We start from the raw sequence: 22,603 nt of genomic DNA, 5'->3' as shown, positions 1-22,603 counted from the left end.
TCCCAGGGAGAACAATTACATAATGCAATAACACTGGATTAGAAGCAAATACTTACACAACAGAATATACACAGATAGCATTTTAGTTCACAAATACATTAAATGTTTACCCCAACACATTCTTGTAATTCAAGTCATTTACTGAGACAACACACACCTGTGATACTGTCATTGTTATTGGGTTTGACACTGGTTTGCATAGTCCATTTATTTGGTATATGCCTTTTTTTTCCAAAAGATTTTCAAAAGCATATCTATTTAGCAAGCTGCAGCAACTCCAAAATAAATAGACCAGCAGAGGAAAATAAAGCTGTTTTTTTTTTCCCCTTACATTATTTCTGTTGCAATGTTTTTATGTTTAGAACAGTGTCACAGGAAGAGAAGTGTCTCAACTGGATCTCTAAATAATAAAAGCCGTTAAATGTAATGACTTATCACAAGAAGATGCATATACAGGACATGAGTTATTAAACAGATTCAAGCACACAGGTAAACTCAAACCACCAGTCATTAAAGCAGGTGAGTAGTTACAGTTTCTTCAATATCTACACACCCTCCAGTAAGATCCACAAACATTCCTCCCTATATAAATGTAGTGAGTTGATAGGGGACACCTGCTAAGGAAGAGGTGGTGGATGCAGGGAGACAAGTTCTCTTTCCAAATCCACAACACTGCAGCATTACTACACTGAGGATTCAACCTCCAGCTAGAGAGTCAGATGCAATAAATACTTGGGGGCAGTTTCTGTCCATGTACAGTTCTCCAGGCTGCTGGTGAAAGGGTGAGTAGGATTCACATGCAAAAATGTTCTGTGAGCATTGTGAAAACTACTACTGTAAAGTCTTGATTATGTAATTCAGAGCCCTTGTACTACATGCTACTTCCAAGTCGTTGCCAATACTACCCGCTACAACAGACATGAAGTTGATCAGCAAAACTGCCAAGGATTAAAAACAGCTGCACGCACCAGGGCAGGAAAGCAGTAGTTATGTACATTAAGGAAGCTATAGCCCACATCACTGCACAGACAGCTCTGCAAGTATCAACGGGGCAAGTTCTCACCCCTAGAGCAGGCTCAGTTGTAATGTACACAATACAGGATGTATCAGTGCACCTGAAGGGTGTACTTTCACGCTTCTGCTTTTCTTGACAGAAAAGTACCCCCTCGCCCCCTGGAATTCACAGTTTTATGTCAAACTCATAAAATGGTTTGAGTTGGAAAGGACCTTGAAGATAATCTAGGTCCAATGCCCCTGCCATGGGTAGGGACACCTTCCACTACATCAGGCTGCTCAAAGCCCCATCCAGCCTGGCCTTGAACACTTCCAGGGATGGGGCAGCCACAGTTTCTCTGGGCAACTTGTGCCAGTGCCTCACCAGCCTCACAGTAAAGAATTTCTTCCTAATACCTCATCTAAACCTGCCCTCTATCAGTTTAAAGCCATTCCCCCTTGCCCTGTCACTTGAGAAGTCCACTGAGCGAAATCCGAAGGCTGCTACCTTGCCATGAGAGAGGCTGTTCAAACACATGCTAAACCTGCATGTCTCATCACAAACTGTTTACTAGTATCACACAACCAAGAAAAACAAACCCAAGCAGTGCACATCTCCAACTGACCACTTCTTCAGTTTTCTATTATCTTTTTACTGCAACTACAGATCACTTTCAAATTCATCCATTATACATCACCCTGCATATCTAAGTTGCAGGGAACTCATTAACTTAAAATGAGTATTTGCTTACCAACGTTGGAGCGTTCCACGCAGTTGTAGGTGCAATCTTGGGTTGCCAGTTGGAACCACCTGTTAGTTTCTTTTCACCTGGCTGAGTCCAGTTTACATCACTTCAAATAAATTTTTTTAAGAATCATTAGAAAACATTGGACTTTCTTACAAAACTTCCTCAGGTAAACACCATTTCCACTTGGGAATGAGACTTCTTTTATTAGTGAAGTTCATTCAGCAAAGGAGTTGATAAAAAGTCTCATAACAACACATTTTGGCTTGGAAAAGTAAGATAAGATGTTCAGCATGAGCCTCCTCAGCTGTATTTAACCTTAGTCGAGTTCCCCAGACTAGGTAAGTTAGTGCACCTGACTTCCTTTGGGACAGATAGTTTAGTTACGAGCAACTGCATATTAGATTTCCCAATTATTTCAGAGTTGGCACAGGTGGTCCCAATAAGCCTGAAATTTGCTAATCCCATTTCTCAACTTTGCTGCTGGAGCAGATGTTCACTACTCTTGAATATACACACCCTGCTTCAAAATTCACTTGTCTAAAGGTCAATCTTAAGACAGAAAGTTGTCGTTTCACAACCTTTAATACAGCTCTGCACACGCTCAGATCACACAAAGTATGTAAGGTGTGCCCTAATTACCTACAACTACAAAAAACCCATTTTGATGAATTCATTTCTTCAATATAGATAATGTCTAAAAGGAATCAGAGACAGGACACCTTGCCTGCTGCTACCCACTGTCACTACCACTCAGTCTACAGCCACCTTCCAACAGCTCTCAACAATTCATTTTCCCTTGGATGAGAAGTACAACCCCAAAAATGCTCTGAAGGTTAACATCATGTTGTTATGCATAAGTTTCAGTGCATACATTCATAACAATTTACTATCATGAAAATCAAAATGCTCAACTTCCGATTAAGCATACTCACTTTTTAGTAGTTCCATTTCCAATGCCCAAATCTGTCACAAAGGAGCAAAAGAGACTAGTGAAATTCTATTGGTTTAGAAGAATTAAGTAAGTATTTACATGTTAGTGGTTCCATACTTACTGCCTACAAGATTGGCTAAAGATGAATCCAGATCATCTGACACTAATTTATTAGGCGGTACTTTGGCAACTGGAAGACTCTGGTTTTGAGAGGCCACTGTTGGTTTTAGGAGACCACCTAGTTCATCAAAGCCTTGGAATGAGAAACATAAGTGATTTGAATCACAGGCCTTCCACAACTGGCATGACATTCGATTAAATAGACAGCAAGGTCAACACAATGGCTAAAATACAAAATTTAACATAGTGATGCTATTCTATACAAGAAGGACAAAACTTATTACACCTCTTGATAAAGGAGATATTTACCATGGAAGTGAGATTTCACTTCAGTAATTTAACCTACGCGACATCAACTTTACATGGAATGGATTGCCAAGGACCATAAAACAATCAAAACGTAAACCAAAGAAAGAAATATCTAAAATAGTTCAATCTTGCTTAGAAAAACATGTATGTATCTGGTTTTAGCAAATTACTGGTTTATTAAAAAAAAGAAATCCAATGTTAAGAGTCTAATATCAAAAGAAAATATTTACTTTCCAGATGCTGTGAAGAACAGAAAGAGCCTGATGACTGCAATTCAAATTAATTGTGTATGTTTTGATAACTGACCATTTTCTGAACTAATCTTAATGTCAAAAGAATAGGCAAAGAAGCGCCAAAAAACATATTGCATAGAAACATAAAATGAAGATGCCACTTTACCTCTTCCAACCACACTCTACAGACTTAATTTCAGCTAACAGCACATAAAAAGGAAGGCTGTTCACTGTGTGAAGTTTTAATGCACAAAATATTTTAGTGAAGGAAATCAGTTTAAACATTTCAGCAGGGTGCACGTGGAAATAGTATGTAAGGAAAAATTACTTGATTAATGCTGTTATTGACCTTTTAAAGTCAGCTTTCTTTTCTCCAGCTGAAACTCTGTCCCAGCAGTATTAGTAAATACAGATTAAGAGATTTATACCTCAAGAACAAATTAAGTTAAAGGACATGCGTCATCTATTTTAGCAAGTCTCTTACCACCAGAATCTGGGACAACATTAGAAGATTTGTTTCCAAACACAGACTCAAAGTCAACATTAAGGCCAGCTGATGGCTGTGGTTGAGCAACAGGAGATGGAGTGAACCCTGCAGGGGAAAAAAGAGAGAAGCTGAATGTTTTTATACAGCATTTCCCACAAATCCACCTTTACGCAAGACAAGACAAATAAACACGTAGATTATTTCAGTACTGCAGAAAGACCAGAAATATCGCAAAGGTTCAAATTACACTCCAACACTGAGCAATTTATTTGGTCTTTATCTGAAGTTACTCTTCCAAAGAAAGGTTTTGTCTCAAATTGGACAGAGAGGCCATAGAAGACACACCCCTGCAACTGCTGAATTTCTGAATATTGACATCTTCCTTATTCTTTTACCACATACTTACAATAAAATTACAGAGGAAATAATCACCATGCTTCTCCAGGAAGACACTCTTATAAGAATAATCATTTTCACAGGGGTTACTGAGATATTTCTGGACACACTTTTTGCAGTTGACCACATTTTTCAGGTAAATTTCTAGAAATTGTGGCAAGATAAGGGGAGTTACAGCCAAGTTTCAACTCTTGTTTCTGTCTAAACTTACTCCCATTTGTCTCATATATATCTGTAAAGCAGTGTTCTACAGAACCACAATTTTTTTCAACACTGAAAATTTATTGCAGTACGAAGCATTGCATATGATGTTCAGCAGCACTGAGTTGATAGTTCAGTAATACAGAGGGGAATACTGATTTGTTTCTAGAATCTTTCAATGCTTTATATGATCACACACAAGCACATGCATGTACATCGCCTTGATATTCAGGCAATGACAGAAGTAATTATTAATTTATATGAAAAGGACAAAAAAAAAAAAAAAAAAAAGCAATGCCATCTTGAAAACTACCTCTTCTGGTTTCTAACAAAAACAGGATGACGCAGAGAAATAAAAGGATCACAGATACATCAGCAGTAAAACACTGCAGTGGATAGAAATAACTGACAAAGAATACTTTCATTTAGCCTTCTGTGACAGCACTTCATTTCAATCTTACTGTTTTACTGAAATAAGTCACATTTCTCCTAAAAACTGAGTAACTACAGGATGCTATCCTTGAGCAGAAACTTCACAGAAAAAAACCCCAAATACAGATTACCTCTTCTTTCTATTTGTCTTAAAGGAACATAAAACTTCTAACTCAAAAGTATCCCTAACTAAGAATTTTGACAACATAGTTTTCATTAAAAACAAATCAGAGGAAAACAGCATACAACAAAACATGGGAAGCAGTAATGTGGGAAAAGATCATGAGTAAATAATCAACTAACCAAAATGAGTATCTTTATGACACGTACATCACCAAGCTGTAACAAGCCATTTCAGACTCTGAACTGCAGACAGAATTCTTTTGATGGGATGTCCTGCAACTCTTAAAACCGTGTCTGTACTAATACAAAACTTGACTTAAAATAGCTCATATTTTGCTTTAACAAACAGCCTTAACTGAACCACGCTGAGTTTTTTATGAAGCTAGCAAGATGAGACCAGCTCCAATACAATACACAAAACTACTTTGAATCAGTCTCTGGAAAAGATCAAATCCTACTCCTGGTATCAACCACCAGCCCAGGGCATTCTGTTTAACATGGATGTTTTGAAAGGTGTAAAGGCCAGTATTTTTAATGTAGTTCCTTCAAGAGAATAAACATGCAGGACTTGACAGAAACTAATCATCCTGCTTTCTGGATATGGAACAAATTAATTTGTAGTATTTAACCTTCGGTTAAATGACTCAAGCTGATTTCTGTTCAAAGACACTGAACTAAACTGTGGCTTTATGGGGCTTTTACGAACTAACCCTTCCACAAATCATTTACTCAAGGTATTCCTAAGACTTGGATTTCAGCAGTGTTAACACACCCTATTCACCTGGTTTAGACAGATTATCACCTGTCACAGCCCACAGCCTGTCTAATAACTGTCAGGACAGTGTTTCAGAACCAGCATCAAAATGGGGGTACTACACAGACATTACAGAGCTGCACATATAATTTTTAAATTTTATTTATTAATTTAATGCAGTAGATACCTCTTTTTCCTGTTCTGTTGCAAAGCTAGTTCTAGTTTAGTGCACTGTTTAAGAGTAATACACCAACAAAACTGCCATAAGCAGCATGAACATCTCGATCCCTTTACCTTAAAAGCAATGAGGTAGAGCAAACGTGACAAGATACTTATAAACATGCATGTCTTTTGTGTGGTATGTAGCAGCATGTAAACTACAAGATATCCTGAAATGGGGAGATACTCATTTCGTGTTATGACTAAATAAGCCTTAGTTTAGCACAAACTAAAAAAAAAAAAAATACATACCATTTGTGACCGCACACCTGGCACAAGCACAGGAATAGCAGTTGGAGCCGCTACAACAATGCACTTCTGTAGCCAACAACCTACTAGTTCTAGGCACACAACACGTTCAAACTTCTGTGTCTGTGGTAAGGCTGGATCCCATTACCTACCTCCAAATAGACCAGCTACAGAAGAAGGCTCATTGCGGAAATGAGAAGCGCTAGGGTAAGCTTGAGGACCACAAAAAGAATCTGATAAGGCGTATCACACAAGAGAGAAAGCCATGAAAGGAGAAGAGGGAGAGTTACAGAAAGAGAACCAAGATATATGGTTTATCTGCTATTCAGAACTCTAATTTCAGGTCAGTCTATAAATCCACGTAACAGTCTAATAACATAGAACCAATGGAACGAAATCAATACACAGACACACAGTAAGAAACAAGTTTACACACTCTATAACACAAAAGGGGAAAGCACAGTTTCGAAGTAACAGCTATATTAGGATGAAAACTTTTTTTTCCTAACCAAATGCCATGTTTTACACCCTTGAAAGGAATGAGTGTAAAAGCTTCAAGGCATTTTTCTTATACCTGAAGTATAAGGATACAGCCCAATAGTGGATTCATATTTGGTTGCCACAAAAGGATTTAGTTGAGTAAACGGATTGTAATGATCTAAAGAACCAGAAAGAGTTATTTTAAATCCACATTCACGTTATCATAGCACCTTGATTGTGCTACAGCTAAAACTGCATTTACATTTCACATATCAATTTGCCAGGAGTCACAATTTGGTTCTAGATATATCCTTAAAGCATGAGACACTGGAAGGGGATGTAATGTATCAGTGTCATCCATTTCCAGTGACTTCAGGGCTGTCACGTAATAAATACTACTCAGACCAGCAAGTGCCACAAAAACCCACCAGGATCGTTGTTCTGCACTGCCCTGCACTGCAACTCTTTGTATGACTGCAGAACAAACTATACAGAGGAAACTCATCTGACTAAACAACCATCCCACTAAAAAAAAAAAACACAAACCAACTGTATTTCATCAAATAATCACTCTACATTCATCTGAACCATACCAATTTTACTGGAAGCATGGATAAATTAGAAGCACAGAGCAGACTGTTACACAGTAGTACCAACTTAAAGTATTTGTATACTACTGCTTCAGTCAACTAATCCTCCCTGGGAAATCTGGAGAGAAGCTCACAGTAAGAGTTTCTCAGCTTGATCTTACTCACTTTCTCTTTCCACTAAAGGCAGACAAGCTAGGAAACTAGTCAGCTGATGTGACCAAGTAGAGGTGGTATTAATATCTCTAAAGACACCCCTTGGGTTTATCGCTGTTAACAAGTATAAAATGTATAAAGCCCCCTCTCTATTGTAAGAGTCTAGATTTTTCTTTTTATCAATTGTAGTGGATTTCAACCAGCATAAAGACAGCCTGTGGTGTACAACTGTCTTTAAACCTAGCTTTGCTTATCAGAACTGACATGTAATTAATTGATTTTTAGTCTATGAAAACTAACTGAACTTTTCATATTGAAAAGTAATTGAATTACTATACAGCTACTCCAACAGAAACGTCAGAAGGATTTCTAATGAGACAGCCATGCTGAACCACCTCCAAATTAAGATGTCAACAGTTTTTAATAGGTGAGTTATTAGTTTATTGCCTTGTAGGTAAACAGTCTGAGTTGATCATGCACCAAAATGTGCAGGACTCTATCAGCTTTGTTAACGGCTCAGGAAAAACATCCACTACGAAACAATTCCTTTTTTAAAAAAGAACATTTCAACTTGAGGAAGAAAGCAGCAGCATTTTCTTTCCATTCCAAGACACATGTAGTATTTTACACCAAAATTCCCAAAGTAAAAGAGACTGTGTAAAACTGCACTCAAGCAACTGCTTTAACTAACTTTCTTTACATCGGGGTAGAATCCCATCTAGGAAGCCAAGCAAGGATTATAACACCATTTTCATGGCCCAGCTACTAAATCAATTTCTAACATAGCACAAAACCAGCCCCAAATGACCAGCTTTTAGTTTCTGACAGGCCCAAAAAATATACTAAAATAATGTTAAATTTTTTAGGAAAGAGGAAATTAGTTTAAAATGGTACTTTACCAACAAACATTTCATGTGTGGGTGTCCTACTGGTGAAAGTAGATACATCAGAAGACACAGACAGATGAGCAGCATCGTTAGTTTTTGTAAGGAAAGGATTTAGGTTTGGAATGGCATCATCAACACTATCAACAGTAGCAGAAAAAGGATCTGTTCAATTCCAGAGAGCAAGAGAAAGAAGAAAACGGAGATGGATTTAGTTACATGCTGCTTCCTAGGTACAGAAGAGCAGAGTTCAGAAGAGTCCAGGAGGTACAGTTTTCTCCTGACACCTCTAAACTCAGGATGACCTACCTAACTGTTGAATTTTCAAAATATCCAGAATTACGTATTCTCTAGTCAAGAAAAATACTACAGATATTAGCCACAAATTTCTTTCTTTTTTTTTTTTTCCAATTAGTAATACTTTGGTCTTATAAACTGCTTCTTCCTCAGTGTGTTTTATACTGAAAAAAAGTATGACACTTGCAACACCAAAGTCTCCGGAGCAGAGACTGCCTGTCAGCACAGCAGAACCGCAGGTGCTAAGCAAGGATTCGATGCAATACCATCCTCAGGGCAACTTTAAAAATCCCAACATAAACAACTGAGCTGTGCTGTTCCTTCTTCAAACTGTGCTTATGGATTTTTCTGGTACTGAGCATCATGAAGTTTTCACGAGCTATGAATACACCAAGGTAGCACACAGGACATAAGCAATTCCTTCAGTACCTGGGGCATGTGGAGCTACAAGCTTGTTGTGGATATGCCATTACATGGAAGCAAGAAAAATCCTGTTCTGCTTTGAGGGACAACAGCTAGAAAGCTGCGATGTGGAAAATGTTCCTCACTAAAAACCTGTCAGACCTTACTGGAATGAAGGAAACATGGATCTATACAAACGACTTCCCAAGGTATACAGGAGAGTTTCAAGGCTTCCTGAGGATGGATGCAATTGCCAAGCTAAAATACCCCTTTACTTCAGGATCCAAGAGATAAACAGGATAGGAAAGGCAGCTACAGTAATTGACAGAAGGAGCTGTGGCTGAGCTGCGTGGTTCCAAAATCTATGAATCCTTGATGGAAAACTCAAGAACACACTAGGTGAGATCAGCAAGGGTTGCATCTAAGCCCTATTTGTTTTATCACAGTGCCTAGATCTGCAACTTACTCTTCTATGCAAAGTCACTACAGAGAAATGTCTGAATAATAATTAGAGGAGAGATTTCTTAAGTACTTCAGTTCCTGGCCATTTCTTTTTTTTCTTTTTAAAACCTTGTTAGATTCCCAATTTGTCCACAACTCTTGTAAATACTATCATGCTGTGTGCTGCAGTTTCAAAGTGTAAGTTATCTTACCTCCCTGAATCTGACCTGATTCTTAGCTATAAATCCCACAGAGCTTGCTAACATGTTCAGTAGTACACAAATCCTAAAGGAAACAAAATTTAAAAACTATCACTACATTATTCTTTGCAGGCTTAATGCACACTTTGATTTTCTGCAAGCTCAAGGCATCTTATTAGGTAAGACCTGACTTCTCTCCCAAATTGCTTGGCTACGTTGCAAGAATGGGCGAAGTACTTTAGAAGACCTTTCCCTAAATCATTCAGTCAGCAAAATGACTGTGTCCAACACTGAATAAAGGATAAGTAGAACAAGCTAATTTAGAATTTGTAATATATAACAGCAACACAGAACTTTGTGTTGTCTTATGTATATTTTATATAGTGGACATGCCAATCAGCCAGTCACCTGAAACTAAGACCCAGCTTTCAGGTACTCCTTAAAACTGCTGTCTGCTTTGAATCCTATTCTACAAGCTGTAGAATAAACAGATCTGACAATAATCCTTAGGTCAGCTCCTCCTTGCTTTTTCTGTTGCTGCTTCACATTCTTCTGATTCTATTAGTTCTCCTTGTAATTGGAAAAAAATTCAAACAGAGAGGTCAGATCATTCACTTCCACACTGATACATTTGTTTTGCTTCAAGTTTGGGTGCAAATATACCACACACAGCTGGAATACTCTCCAACCAGTCCCATTAAACAGCCCAGATAAAACAATAGGGAGGAAGTTAAGAAGGACAAAAACTCTTTAAACCATATTTGTCTAAATCTACTGTCCACTGAAATTATTTTACACATGCACTCGTCAGGAAAACTCCCACATACTACTTTCTGTTCCCAAATCCCAAGGTTGTATATGGAGTTTCCTGCGTTTTGGGTAGTAATACAATATAATGCATCTTTAGATAACTGAGATTTCCTAAGGAATGTAATCAGCTCTCAGACTCTTTGCTTGTCTGCCTCATTCTAATTCTAGCCAGTGTGTTCTGTCTTGTCCGAGGTTCAGAACTTGCCAATGGTAGTGACAAAGGTAACCGACAATTAATTGGGTTTGGATAATTCATATCCTTGCGTATTCAGGTTTTAAAAATTTCTGTCAGTCTCGACAGCAACACCCCAATGTTTCTAAAGCCCAATTTCATCCTTGAATACACATGGCATCTGTTTGTGTCAGTGGAATCACTCTGCACCTGCATGCTATCGTTAGGCATTAATGATTCAGGTGCATTTGAAAGAATATTTTGAATTTTACAAACTTTCAAGTTATCCCACTAGATTTTACCTGAAAGGACAGCAACAAAGGTTTTTCAGCAGAATCTGTTACAGTTTGAAAAAGGTAAACTGAGAACATACAACCACAGAACCCATTCCCCAGGAGTTTAACCTCGTTAGTTTAAACATTTTTAGAAGCACAAGACTAAAGGCAGCAACCCAAATATAATGCTTCTGCAACAATTTACTGGTTTATTACATACCTATGAGCTGCTGCACAAAATTTTTTACATTAACTGATTGTAGCTGATTGTAGTTGATTTGATACTCTTCTCAAAGTCACCATATACACCAAATACAAACATCATCATGTCAGAAAATTACCTAAGGGAGGGTTGCTGTGCAGTGGTTAGAGCACAGGACTGGAAATAGTTCAGGTTCCATTCTTGGCTCTGCCACTGACTTGCCGTATGACTTCAGACAAGTCAGTTAATTGCTCAGATTTCCCCATCTGTAAAATGTGGAAAGCACTTCTTATCTACCTCACCTGTGTGAAGTGAGTGTTCATGTCTGTAAAGCTGAAGAGTTGGGGTTTTTTTATGAAAGGTAACACAAAAAATGGTGATCCCAGAATTTTAGCCTAAAATTTTAGCAGACAATCCAAAACCTTCACAGTTAATTAAGTCTTAAAAATATTTAGAAATGTGTCAATAGTAAGCAAATATATCAATGACTATTAGTGAAGACTCACACCATGAGTAACACAACATTGAACAAACACAGACTTTCGGGCTAAATTTTCAGGTTAATAAAGAAATGTGACGTGACCTTTGAGAGGAAGATAATTTCCCCTTTTACCTGTCACCCATTAAACAAATAGGACCAGTTGAAATAGAAGATATTTTGCAGAAAGCATTAAAGATGAGCCAAAACATTTTTCTCCATTTCTAAACCCTAAGCCTATTAAGAGCTGAAATCTGCATGCCTAACTCCACACACTCTTCACTGCATCTTTCTCAGAAGATGCTCTGCTCAGCAAAACTAAAGGACAAGTAAGCTACTTTTATTTATTTTAGAAGCTACCACATATATTAGCATTGCCTCTGTCACTCAAAATTGTGTTATTTCCCTACAAACAAATGTGAGAGGGTGCACAAAAAAACCGCAAAGTACACAGAAGAAAGTAAACAGGATAGCAGAATACATACACTGCTTATTATGAAGATATATTAGATAACTGGAAAGATGTTAAGAAGAGCCACAGCTCATAAAAAGAAACAGGGAAGTAAAAGTTTAGAACAAGGTTGTTCTGGTGTCTACAAAACTTCCTGAAGCAGGAACTCCTAATGTTTTGCATCATAAAAGAAAGCATTTTCGCAAGCATCTAATTAAAAAAAAAAAAAAATCTGAAAACAGCCACATAGTTCAGGAGTTTACTATTTTTTTTAGTGTCATTTATGTAGAAAAGTAAAAAAAACCCAACCAACCAACCATCTGTTATAAAGATTTTTAATTGTTCACCGGTATAACCAACAATACAAGCAGGCAATATGTTACTGTATCTGAATTACTCTGGAACACTGCAAAGTAGCCAAGAACTTTGAGTGAACATCTAAGTGCTCTAGCACTTCAACTTATCTTGAAGTAACTTTCATGACTTTCTAGAATGCTCTTGCTTGGCTCCTTGGTTTGATGGCTTGCCCGTATCAATGGGATCATCTCTCACCACATTCAATCCATCCTAGAAACTCAGCAGAACAATAGTTTGGGTGTTCTGAAGTAGACTTCAGAGGGAAAAGTAAAAATTTTGCCACTGTATTTAAGAGATCCAACCACAGCTTTCTGCTAATTTGCTGTTGCAGTTAAATGAAATACAGAAGAGAATTTGTAAAGAGGAGCCTTATTATTTCAATAACCAAGTCTGGCTTTTCTTTCTATGTATAGTTGTCACAACTGTCTCCTTTCAGGCCTCATCCAAGTTCTGCTTTATCATCACCAGCAAATTTGATTAAACATTAGATAAAATTTAGAGTATTTATTAAAAAAAAATCTGCATTCCAGTTCCCATGTATGTAGCACAGGCTACCTGGTAGACATCTTCATAGAACCAGCTTCTCACAACCACGTTTCTGCAGCTTGCTATGTGACTCTTGAAGACTGCAGTTATGAGGCTGACAGAGCTGGCCAACAATTAAAGTAACTTTGCTAATAAGAACTCTCGTATCAAAATTATTTAGAATTACCACATGCTGCTGCATTATTTTAATCCATACCCAGATTTGACTTTTTCTGCTTCCTTCACCCAATTGAAGCTTGTCTTTGTAAGATGTCTCTCTTTAAAAAAGAGATAGCCCTCACACTAGGGGAAACATTTACAGGAACACAGCCATAGCAATTAGAACCTTAATCCAGCTCAGAATTCTTACCTCCCCAGGTACTTCCTACTTGTGGAGCAGCAGATATGGGATGTACAGACGGATGAAAAGTTGGCTGCAAATCAAGCAGATCATTTGGCAGCTTTGAAGTGCTACAAAGATAAATTAATACAACTGTTTGAACTACATCACAGTTTTCAATATAGGCAAATGGTACCGACTGTCAACAGTAATGAAAGCTTTGTTACAAAATGGTTATTACAGAACAGGTAGAACTAAGCCAAAATTCCCAAGGCTGGTGAACTCCATATTTTCAGTTCTGTAAAAATGTGTTAATTTAGCAAGATGAGTTGTATGTTACGCCAAGTGACTTTTGTCAAAGCTGTCTAAGACAGAAAGACTGGCGGTCTTCTCATCTTTCACACAGTCCAACTCCAGGGCTAAACCAAGTTACGTTCAGCAGTCTTCAGCAAGTTTTAAATCACTTCATGAGAGCCCTACACTATGGCAAAAACAGACTGACAAAATGAACTATAATGGGCTGTGCCATCAAAATGTTACACCTAAATGCCACAACTCACATCTCTCCACCATCAACCATTGCTGAGAAACTGCCTTACATCTATGAACTATTAAAGAACTTTGGGGAAAGCAAAATAAAGCAAGCCTTGAAACATTTGATCAAACCTCAGGCATGTGAATGAAAACTCATTTAAATGCACATTTTAGATCATTCAAAACCAAACTGAAACCTCAGAACATCACATGGAAACAGAGTGAAGGCTTCTATACAACTGCTGCAATAATTTAAAGAATCTAACAGGAACAGTAAAACTCATCCACTTGCAGAGAGTTCATTTCATACTTTAAATAAACCTTGGAGTGCTGTGTTCTCCCAGAACTTTTTAGTACACAAAATGAACCAAAATTTGCACATATGGTTACTCCTATGGACACAAGCTGTGTCACTATGACATCCAAGCATCTCTCAAAATGAGATTGGCACAAGAGCTTAAGGGCTAGTAGCGATGTCCTAGATCTCTGTATATTTTCTTGCTGACCCAATCACTTGAATAATTCTCAGTTTTTTAGTGTTCCATTCCAACAGTGATTGCAATCATATTTTGCCATCACTGCTCCCATTAAAAAGCAGCATGGTCTAGCACTGCCCTGTAATGTGAGCAGCTGAACCAAGATAATTTTCAAGGTAAAGCTTGTTCAAGGTAATGACAGGGATTAACCAGACACATTGCATTTAATAGCAAGCAACTGAACTTCTGACCCTTCATGACAGCTCCTGCTGTAAAATCTGTGCTTTGCTCATAGCAGTCATATTGCCAGCAACTGAACTGAAACATGAAGAAACACTAACATTTAGGTTTTTTAGAGGTAAAAGCAGCATTTCTGTCTGTCTGAAGAAGCTTCATCAGATGTTTCTCTTTTTCAGACCTCTTAAGAAGCAAGATCAGATATTCAAGTTCATATACTCATTATAAATTCTCTGGCCTCTAAAAAGCAATTTTAAAGAAAATCTCTTTTACAAGGCAGCCTTACAGTTACTAACACTGACAGGTTCTCTAACTCCTTATATGTGATTCAGCTATTTTCCACGTACTTCATGTCAAGTAATTTCCTGCAATAACTTTCTAATGGAAAAAGAAAGCTGTCAAAGTGCTGACTACCTTAAAAGAGGAATAGATTCTTATGTGAGCTCTAATGAACCAACTAAGCAATCCTTTAGGTTTAGGATCACACTAACAGCAAAAATATGCCTTCAGAGAACCATTCCTTCTATACTGACAAAAGCAGTGTACCTTCTGCTGCTGCCTAATTTGACAGGTATTTCACAGAACGAAGATCACACACTTGCTCACATCAACAGCTCCTGCTAGTCAAAGATCAGGATTAGCGTGCAGTGAGTACTCATGCACTGTCTTTGCAGGTCCTTGCAGGCAGAGATGTTCTAGATACAATGCAAGACTGTAAAACCTACCTCTCTTATTTCAAACCCTGTTTCAGGCTCTCCTTTCTCCAAAAATCTACCAAGAATATTTGTTGCCACTCTACTTTTCAACATCTAGAAATGTACTTTCTTTATGATCTCTCAAACGGAATTTTTATTTGACTTCTCAAATTTACTTGCCAGGTTCTCTGAGGACAAAGTATGTTTTTTACACGGACAAATGTGAGTTTTAAAGTTCCAGCTGTCTGGCTTACTAAGAACAGCTACAAGTGTTGTCAGCATTGGTTCATACCAGAAACTATTCTTCAAACAGATGATGAAAACACACTTCCTATGTTATTTATGGCAATAGAATATTTTCCCATCAGTTTTACCCAAAACATCATTTCCTATCGCGTCACTAATGTACTCCACACCCAACCAATCCTCTGCAATATACACTGCACCAGATACTTAGAGGAGACCCTTGCTTGCAGTGCATCTCACAGTGAAGCAAGCATTCAGCATACCTGTTTGAGGAGCTAGGGGTAGAAAAAATATCAATGGCTGGTGTAGTCATTATGCTTCCTGCTGCTGTCGACACAGGAGAAGCTGCAGTTGTTAAAGAGGTATGAGGTTTCTTTGCAAGTTCCTTTAGACGTTGTTCCTGTTGGGAAAATGAGCTGGCATAAGAAATCCAGAAACAGTATTTGTGTATATGACACTGGAGGTAAATAAAGCAGAACTAAAGAATTGTTCTTATTTATTCTACATACTAGTGTCAGCCACTTATAATTACAAGAATCAGAGCTTCTACAAATCCTTCAGAAACTATTTTAACAAACCGCAAGTTGTATCCCCTAAGTACACACGGTTCTACTTCCAGCACTTTGCCAAAAGTACATGTTCAGTAGTAATCACTCTGGTTTTCCCTTTGCTCCTGTAAGAATCCTAATAAGCTATCAACAAGAACATGGGAAAAGCATTTGCAATTAAAAATTCTGTGCGCCTACCTTTAAAGCTTTTAAGCGAGCCTGCTCTTCCTCTAATGCAGCTTGTTTTTCCCTTTCATCAACTTTTGTGAGGGACAGGCCAGTGCTTGCAAGGGAAGAGACTGCATTGGAAAGGGTGGTAGCCCTAAAGCAATTGGACAGGAGAAAAGCTGGCTGTTAACAGATGACATGTGATTGGAGCTTAGAACACTCTGCTTGTATCCACCCAGTCTCCTTCAGAACTCTTTATAACACTGGTTATATCTTACACTGTACAAGACAAAGTGGTAAGTTTAAATAAGATACACCACCTGAAATGCAAAACGCCCAGAAAGCACGCTATCTACTCTTGCACACTGGCTTTTGGATTTTCCCCCTTAAATGTTTCCTCTCCAAACTGTACCACAAAATTCATGTTTGATGTGCTCTTTTCCTGTTTGCCTAAGATAGCATTATTTGTAGACATACAGGAATCTCTGATAATCTGGGCTCCAATTCAAATTGTTGTTAATTTAACAGGTTTAGCTAACAAACTATCAATGCTACTAGTATATCCCAAAGGAACTTTGCAATTTATCATAATTTTTAAGAGTATGCAAAAAAGATTTAAAACAAACCCTTAACTTTTACAAGAGTAATCTTATAAAAGAAAGCAAACATTCTAAAAAGAAGGTAACAAAATAGTGCCCTAATATTGTCACTACCATAAAGAACTTATAAAATATTACTTACTGCCTTATTTTTTGAACATATAATAAAGAAACGCTACTCAAATTTGATGTCATAGAATATTCTGAGTTGGAAGGAAACCGCAAGGATCATCAAGTCCAACTCCTGAACGAATGGCACAGATCAAACTGGCAACCTTGGCATTATTAGCACCATGTTCTAATTGAGTTCTCAGGTAAACAATGAAGTTTGGTGTAAAGAGGACTCCTCCAGATTGTGTGTTGTGTTTTAGAAAGTACTCAAAATCATTTAATGCCTTTTACCGTATACATTATGGCTTTAACCCCCAATTACTTTAAAATCCATTCTTAATTTAAGGACTTCTCAAAGTGTTTCCTTGTTTTTGACAAAAAAGGGATTAAAGCCAAGATATAAGAGTCTAAGGACATTTATTTATTCATGCTGCATACTTCAATAAATACCTAATTATTAACAAAATTATTATTTGCAGGCAGTACATGAAAGAAACTTAATTTCTCTTCAGACGTTCCGGATTAAATGTTAAAAGTATAAGAAGGGATGCTAGAGGAAGTCCTTGCAGCTCCTTAGATTCTAGTTCTGTTGACCTGGAAGAAGCTGTTTTAAGTAGACAGCAAAAGCTACGACAAACTGCCATTCCATAACTGCTCATATTTTTTGCCTTTAACAAAGCCTACTCAAACCTTAGTTTATAACAAAATTGAAAATAACTGACTTAACACTCGATTTGACAACTGTTCAGAAGGACAAGGACATAAGCACCTGCTTGCAGCTGTGGAATCTTTAATTTTCTTCCCCTCTAGAGAAGCTAAGTGTTGTTCCAAAGCATCAAGAAGGCTACTTGGTGCCTGCAAAGAGAGACATTAGGGAACAGATTTGAAGAAATCAGTGGTTAAAATACTTCCAGAGAATGCCCCAGTGGGGCAACAGGCACAACAGCTCAGAATACTTATACCCCATCTTGGCACTCTGTACCTATTTAACTACTTAAAGTATCAGGTGATGTACTGTCTTCACTACATTACTCCATCATAATGATTCATCAGTAAGGACTGAAGTATGTCAAAAGATGTTAAAATTAACGGCTAGGAAACAGCAAGCAGACAATCAGAAGCAGACAATATTTCAAGAGACACTGAGAAGGAAATTACACGGAAAGTCATTTTTATGTGCAAGGTCTGCAAGCCTTCACATTAATTTCAATAGACATATAGCTAGTAGCAAGGCTGCTAAAAACCACAGCTTCATAATATCTCATAAAAGTTCCATGATGTGAACTCACAGATATAAACTGCATCTTGAAGCATGACAGAAATAAGGTTGCCTTAAAACCCAATTAGAGAATGACAGAAATTATATAGAACATTTTACAACAGGATGATTGAATATAAAAGCCAGGCTCTGACAGAGCTTGGATTTAATCACAAATTTAGAAATAACTTGGTATACAAGAAGGCATAAGTGAATGCCATAATGCCAAGATTTTCTGATTATGCAACCCCCAAAACAGACATGCACTGGCAAACACATAATAGGTTTATCTACCTGTGAGAGATCTGGTATGTCTCCTCTGTCAATTCCAACTTGCTGTAATAAAACAAACGAGTTTTAGAACCTGTTTGCTTTTGATGAAGGCAGAGATGCTCAGAAAGTAAACAACATTTAGATAAAGTAATGCAAAAAGCACAAATCTGTTCAACATATTCTTTAAATTTCCACAGTCTGAACTCTATAATGGTTGGTTGTAATAAATTCTTGTTAAATGTATACACATTTGAAGTAGGTGTGTTACAAAGATATTTTAACAGATAGAACCTTAGAAACAAGAGAGTAAGAATCTTGTGTTTCAGAACTTGAAGGCTGGAGAAGTTTGCCTATCTCACAGTTTACATGGTAAACTCTCAGATCTACTCATACAGAGGACATGTTTGCTACAACAAAGCACTTCTGAAGTTTTGGAAAGAAACTCTTTTCTAAAATGCAGATCAAATTTAGGATGTTCTGCAGCAGGACATATATGGTTACAACAGAAAGATTAATACTCTCAACTTCAGTTGATAATGTTATCAGCTGAAGAGAGCATCTCCGATAGAGATACTCTGTCAGGACACACAGCAAGCCAAGCTTTAAGGCTTACATTTTTGTTAGGAGAGATATGAATACAAAGGAAATAAAGACAAGAATAGGGGTACATCTCAACTGAGGAATTCCATAATACTAGGACATCAATTCAGCAATGTTCAGAAATAAGAATGCAACAGATTAAACACTTTTTTTTTTTTTAATAAAAACCCACCACAAATCAAACACTTTGCAAATGAACTGCTTTTTCCTCTGTGAACACACTTACAATCAAGAAACATAAGAAAGAAATCACATGTTCATCTACTTGTCTACAGTTCACCTACAGTTTCTTATTTGTGAAACTGTTATTTCATCCAAAATTTATGGTAGAATTGTGGGTTTCAAACTAGAATACAGGTAGAATCACAGAGAGCAGATCGCCATGAAGTTACTTTATTTGTTTAAAGCAAAGCTATTCTTCAAAGAAAGCTCACAAGTATTATGCAACCACGGAAGTTTTAAAATGCACATTAATACAACCTCCTTAAGCAACAGATAAACCAATAAGTACTCCCCAGTCAGGTTTTTCAATACAGTCCTCAAATGAACTAATCACCAGCATAGAGATTGACAAGATGACCCTTGACGTAAGGGCAATTAGGCAGGAAGGAAGAAGTGTCTGCTTTATAATAATAAACCCTTCACAAGCTGTTTCAAATAAAGGGCAAAATTGACTGACTGAAGTTTACCTCTGCAACTTTAAGGAACTCTGAGATCCGCGTCATTCTAGTGAGGAACTTCTTATATATATCAAGGCCTTCTTTGCACTGGTTCTTTTTCATATCAAAGTATTTTTCTAGAGACAGTAAGAATACTTGCATTAAATACTTAATCAAGATTCTGCAAAGGCCTGCAATCTGTTATTGTGACAACTGCAGAAGTCACTATGCTTAACTCGCACCAAATGACAAAAGCTCTGTCGAATGTAAGCTAATGATTCCATGCATGCAAATACACCTTACCTTGCAGGTACTAGATCTCACAAAAGCATAACCACCCTGAAGAGGACAATCAAGTTTAAGAATAGGTCACCCAAAGAAAAGTAAATTCATCTTCTTGGGAAGAAGAAAAAAAAGAAAAAGGCAGTTTTACAATCTGGCAGTCAAATATCTACTCTATTCCAGTAGCCAGATATTAGGCAAGATTTTGACCTTCTCTGACACACTGATGTCTCTTGTTATGGTCTAGTGCAGTGAGATATAACTGGTTACAAAACAGCAGTACTGAGAGTGAGAGGGTCCCACTCCACTTCTGAAAAGCCCTTTCAAGGTCTGTTTCTACATTAAGCTTCACTCAAAGCAGGAGTGAAAGCAATTGCTTCTAGAAAAAAAGAAGCTGACAGTGGTTTCAGACTGGAATGCTGACTAACTTACTCTGGATTTTGCTTTTCATTTTGCAAGCACTGGGAAATGACAGCAATCAGGTAGCTTGATCCAATCACAGACTACAACCAAATCAAACAAGTCAACAGATTGCTTTCAACTTAATTATTTTCTAAATTTAGGCTCTCCTTCATCTCCAGTATGTGCAAGTGAAAGGGCCAGAACCCTGAATTTGTAATTCCCCTTAAAATATAAGATAAGCTCTAGGAACATAAGAGAACCAATCATTAAAACTCAGCAACATGAAAGTTTCAATAGCCAAGCAATCACAGATGATGTGACAGCAAATTTCTAACTGGCCATAACTTATTCCACTTCAAACAAAACACAACCTGATCTTGTTGCTTAAAAAAAAACCAATTCAACATTAATATAGTGATTCAAGTTTGCCATGTAGTTCAATAAGACAAAAAAAAAAACCTCTGAGAAAAACACACACACAAAAAACCCCACATCAAAGCAGTGAAAGGCAAAAATTAAGCAAATAAAATCTTGAATGGGTTTTGCTTTGAGATTTTACCAAGCCTTGTACACAACACAATGAAAAAATGAAACTGGACAGATAAACATTGGAAATTAACAATAAAATCTTCAAGTTTTACAACAAAACTATTTCAGTTTCTCAAGAAAGCAGCTATTTTCAAACATTCCCTGAGCTCCCTCCCCAAAGCTGAACACTGCAGAAAGCAGTTATATTTACCCAAGAGGTTAATAATCCCTTCGTTATATGCCGCAAACAGTCTAATGGCATCTTTGAAGAGGAGCATGAAGGCAGCATTAATTACACCATTTGTAAGTTCATTGCTATTAACCTAGGAAGATCAGAAAAAAAGTTAATGTAACTGAACTCATCTCTTGATGGAAAACTTCTAGTTGAACTCCAGTACTCTATCCCAAGACATGCTTTCCAATCATCCTGTTGGCTAGTAGGGGAAAGTAGCAGCACAACAAACCAACATAAATTCTCTCAGCACAGAATTAAATCGAATCATTTTGTCAGACATTTTTGTTAACCAATTTTAATGTTAACATAACTAGAAGACAGAAGGCAGAAATAGTCAGCTTTTAAATGAACAAGCAATTCTTACATAAGGTACACAATAAACACAGTAATTTAGCACAAAGCATTCTCTTCAGTGAGCATCGTATTTACTTTTTCTGATTTCTTGGGGGAATCCCAATGAACAAAACTATTTGTGCTCTTTAAGGTGTGCAGGTAACATGGAATCAAGTTCAAGACCTTTAATCTTGACCTATTTTACAAGCTTGGGCAGTTTTGTACAGCAAAGTCGAGTGTAAGTTAGAAATATACATGCTGCTAAACTTACATTAAAGTCAAGAAGTGCATCCATTTGATTTTGTATAATTGGTACAGTTTTTAGGAGTTTTTCTGTGCTCATTGTTCTCATCACTCCATCAGCTCTGTTGTGAAAAAAACAGAAAACATTCTTCACATTAATTTTGAATTCTTGTTAGTAAGAAACAACATAGAAAATACATCAGGTCATCAGAGAAAACATTTAAGTTTTTGTCATTCAAAGCAGGCCTTTTGGCGTTTACGAATGCTGTCTAGCCAATACAAGTGGCAGAAAGCCAACAACTTTTATTTGGTCAAAATATGAATAGAAGATGAATTTTTAATTAAAGGAAATTAAACTGACAGTGGTCAGAAATATAGCTAAAATGCAACAGGTAAAAAAAAATGCTCTGAAGGTTATTTCTACAGAAAAATTTTTAGCTACTCTTTTTCTAATCACCTGGTTATTCCTTTGTGTCAGTTTGGATGTTTTTCTTTTCAACTTAAAACAGTAAGAAAGAATTAACAAATGTGGTAGCATGTTTTTCAGGCTTTTTCCAGAAAATTCTAAAGACTACACAGAATTCTCTTTTAATTGTTGACTATGAATATTTGGTTGTTTATTAATTATTCAGATTGAACAGACTTAAGATTGGACACGAACTTGAAAAAAAACCTCATCAAGGGAATACCAAACATATCCAAGAAAAGCAACAACTGAGGAAGAGATTAAATCACCTCAGTGACATGAAACAACTGCTTTCTCTAAGACAAATCAGACAGCCTTGCAGTTCATCAGCATGCACATGGCAAACCAAATGTTTCCTGCAAGTGCAAATCTCACAGTGCATCTGCAGAGAAAAGGCCATGGCTGTTCTCCAGGCTGGAAAGCAGTGGGGAGCACACTTCTTCCAGCTCTCTACTTG

At 37.2% G+C, this 22,603-nt stretch overlaps 1 protein-coding gene across 9 annotated transcripts in view; it reads right to left on the bottom strand.

Moving 5' to 3' along the window:
* Positions 1-22,603, bottom strand: part of PICALM (phosphatidylinositol binding clathrin assembly protein) — a 67,139-nt gene that overhangs the window by 12,823 nt on the left and 31,713 nt on the right. For 5 of the 9 annotated variants that reach the window (XR_003572935.1, XM_027899169.1, XM_027899170.1 and 2 more), the window contains exons 5-18: positions 21,709-21,802; positions 21,081-21,192; positions 19,688-19,794; positions 18,420-18,461; positions 17,637-17,722; positions 16,188-16,311; positions 15,705-15,841; positions 13,284-13,384; positions 8,319-8,468; positions 6,349-6,429; positions 3,820-3,927; positions 2,795-2,926; positions 2,675-2,705; positions 1,746-1,845 (exon numbers count right to left, since the gene is read on the bottom strand). Coding sequence is in view for 8 of the 9 variants with exons in the window: in XM_027899169.1 (XP_027754970.1) it covers positions 1,746-1,845; positions 2,675-2,705; positions 2,795-2,926; positions 3,820-3,927; positions 6,349-6,429; positions 8,319-8,468; positions 13,284-13,384; positions 15,705-15,841; positions 16,188-16,311; positions 17,637-17,722; positions 18,420-18,461; positions 19,688-19,794; positions 21,081-21,192; positions 21,709-21,802 (1,405 nt within the window). In the remaining variant the exon portion in view is untranslated. The remainder of the gene's footprint in view (positions 1-1,745; positions 1,846-2,674; positions 2,706-2,794; positions 2,927-3,819; positions 3,928-6,348; positions 6,430-8,318; positions 8,469-13,283; positions 13,385-15,704; positions 15,842-16,187; positions 16,312-17,636; positions 17,723-18,419; positions 18,462-19,687; positions 19,795-21,080; positions 21,193-21,708; positions 21,803-22,603) is intronic. The other 4 variants (XM_027899175.1, XM_027899176.1, XM_027899177.1 and 1 more) reach the window with 2 other exon arrangements.

The sequence above is a fragment of the Empidonax traillii genome, unplaced genomic scaffold (assembly GCF_003031625.1).
Source record: "Empidonax traillii isolate 1590-97213 ecotype Southwest subspecies unplaced genomic scaffold, ASM303162v1 scaffold649:size547179, whole genome shotgun sequence".
NCBI lineage: Eukaryota > Metazoa > Chordata > Aves > Passeriformes > Tyrannidae > Empidonax > Empidonax traillii.
This window is presented reverse-complemented; position numbering and strand designations above follow the sequence as displayed.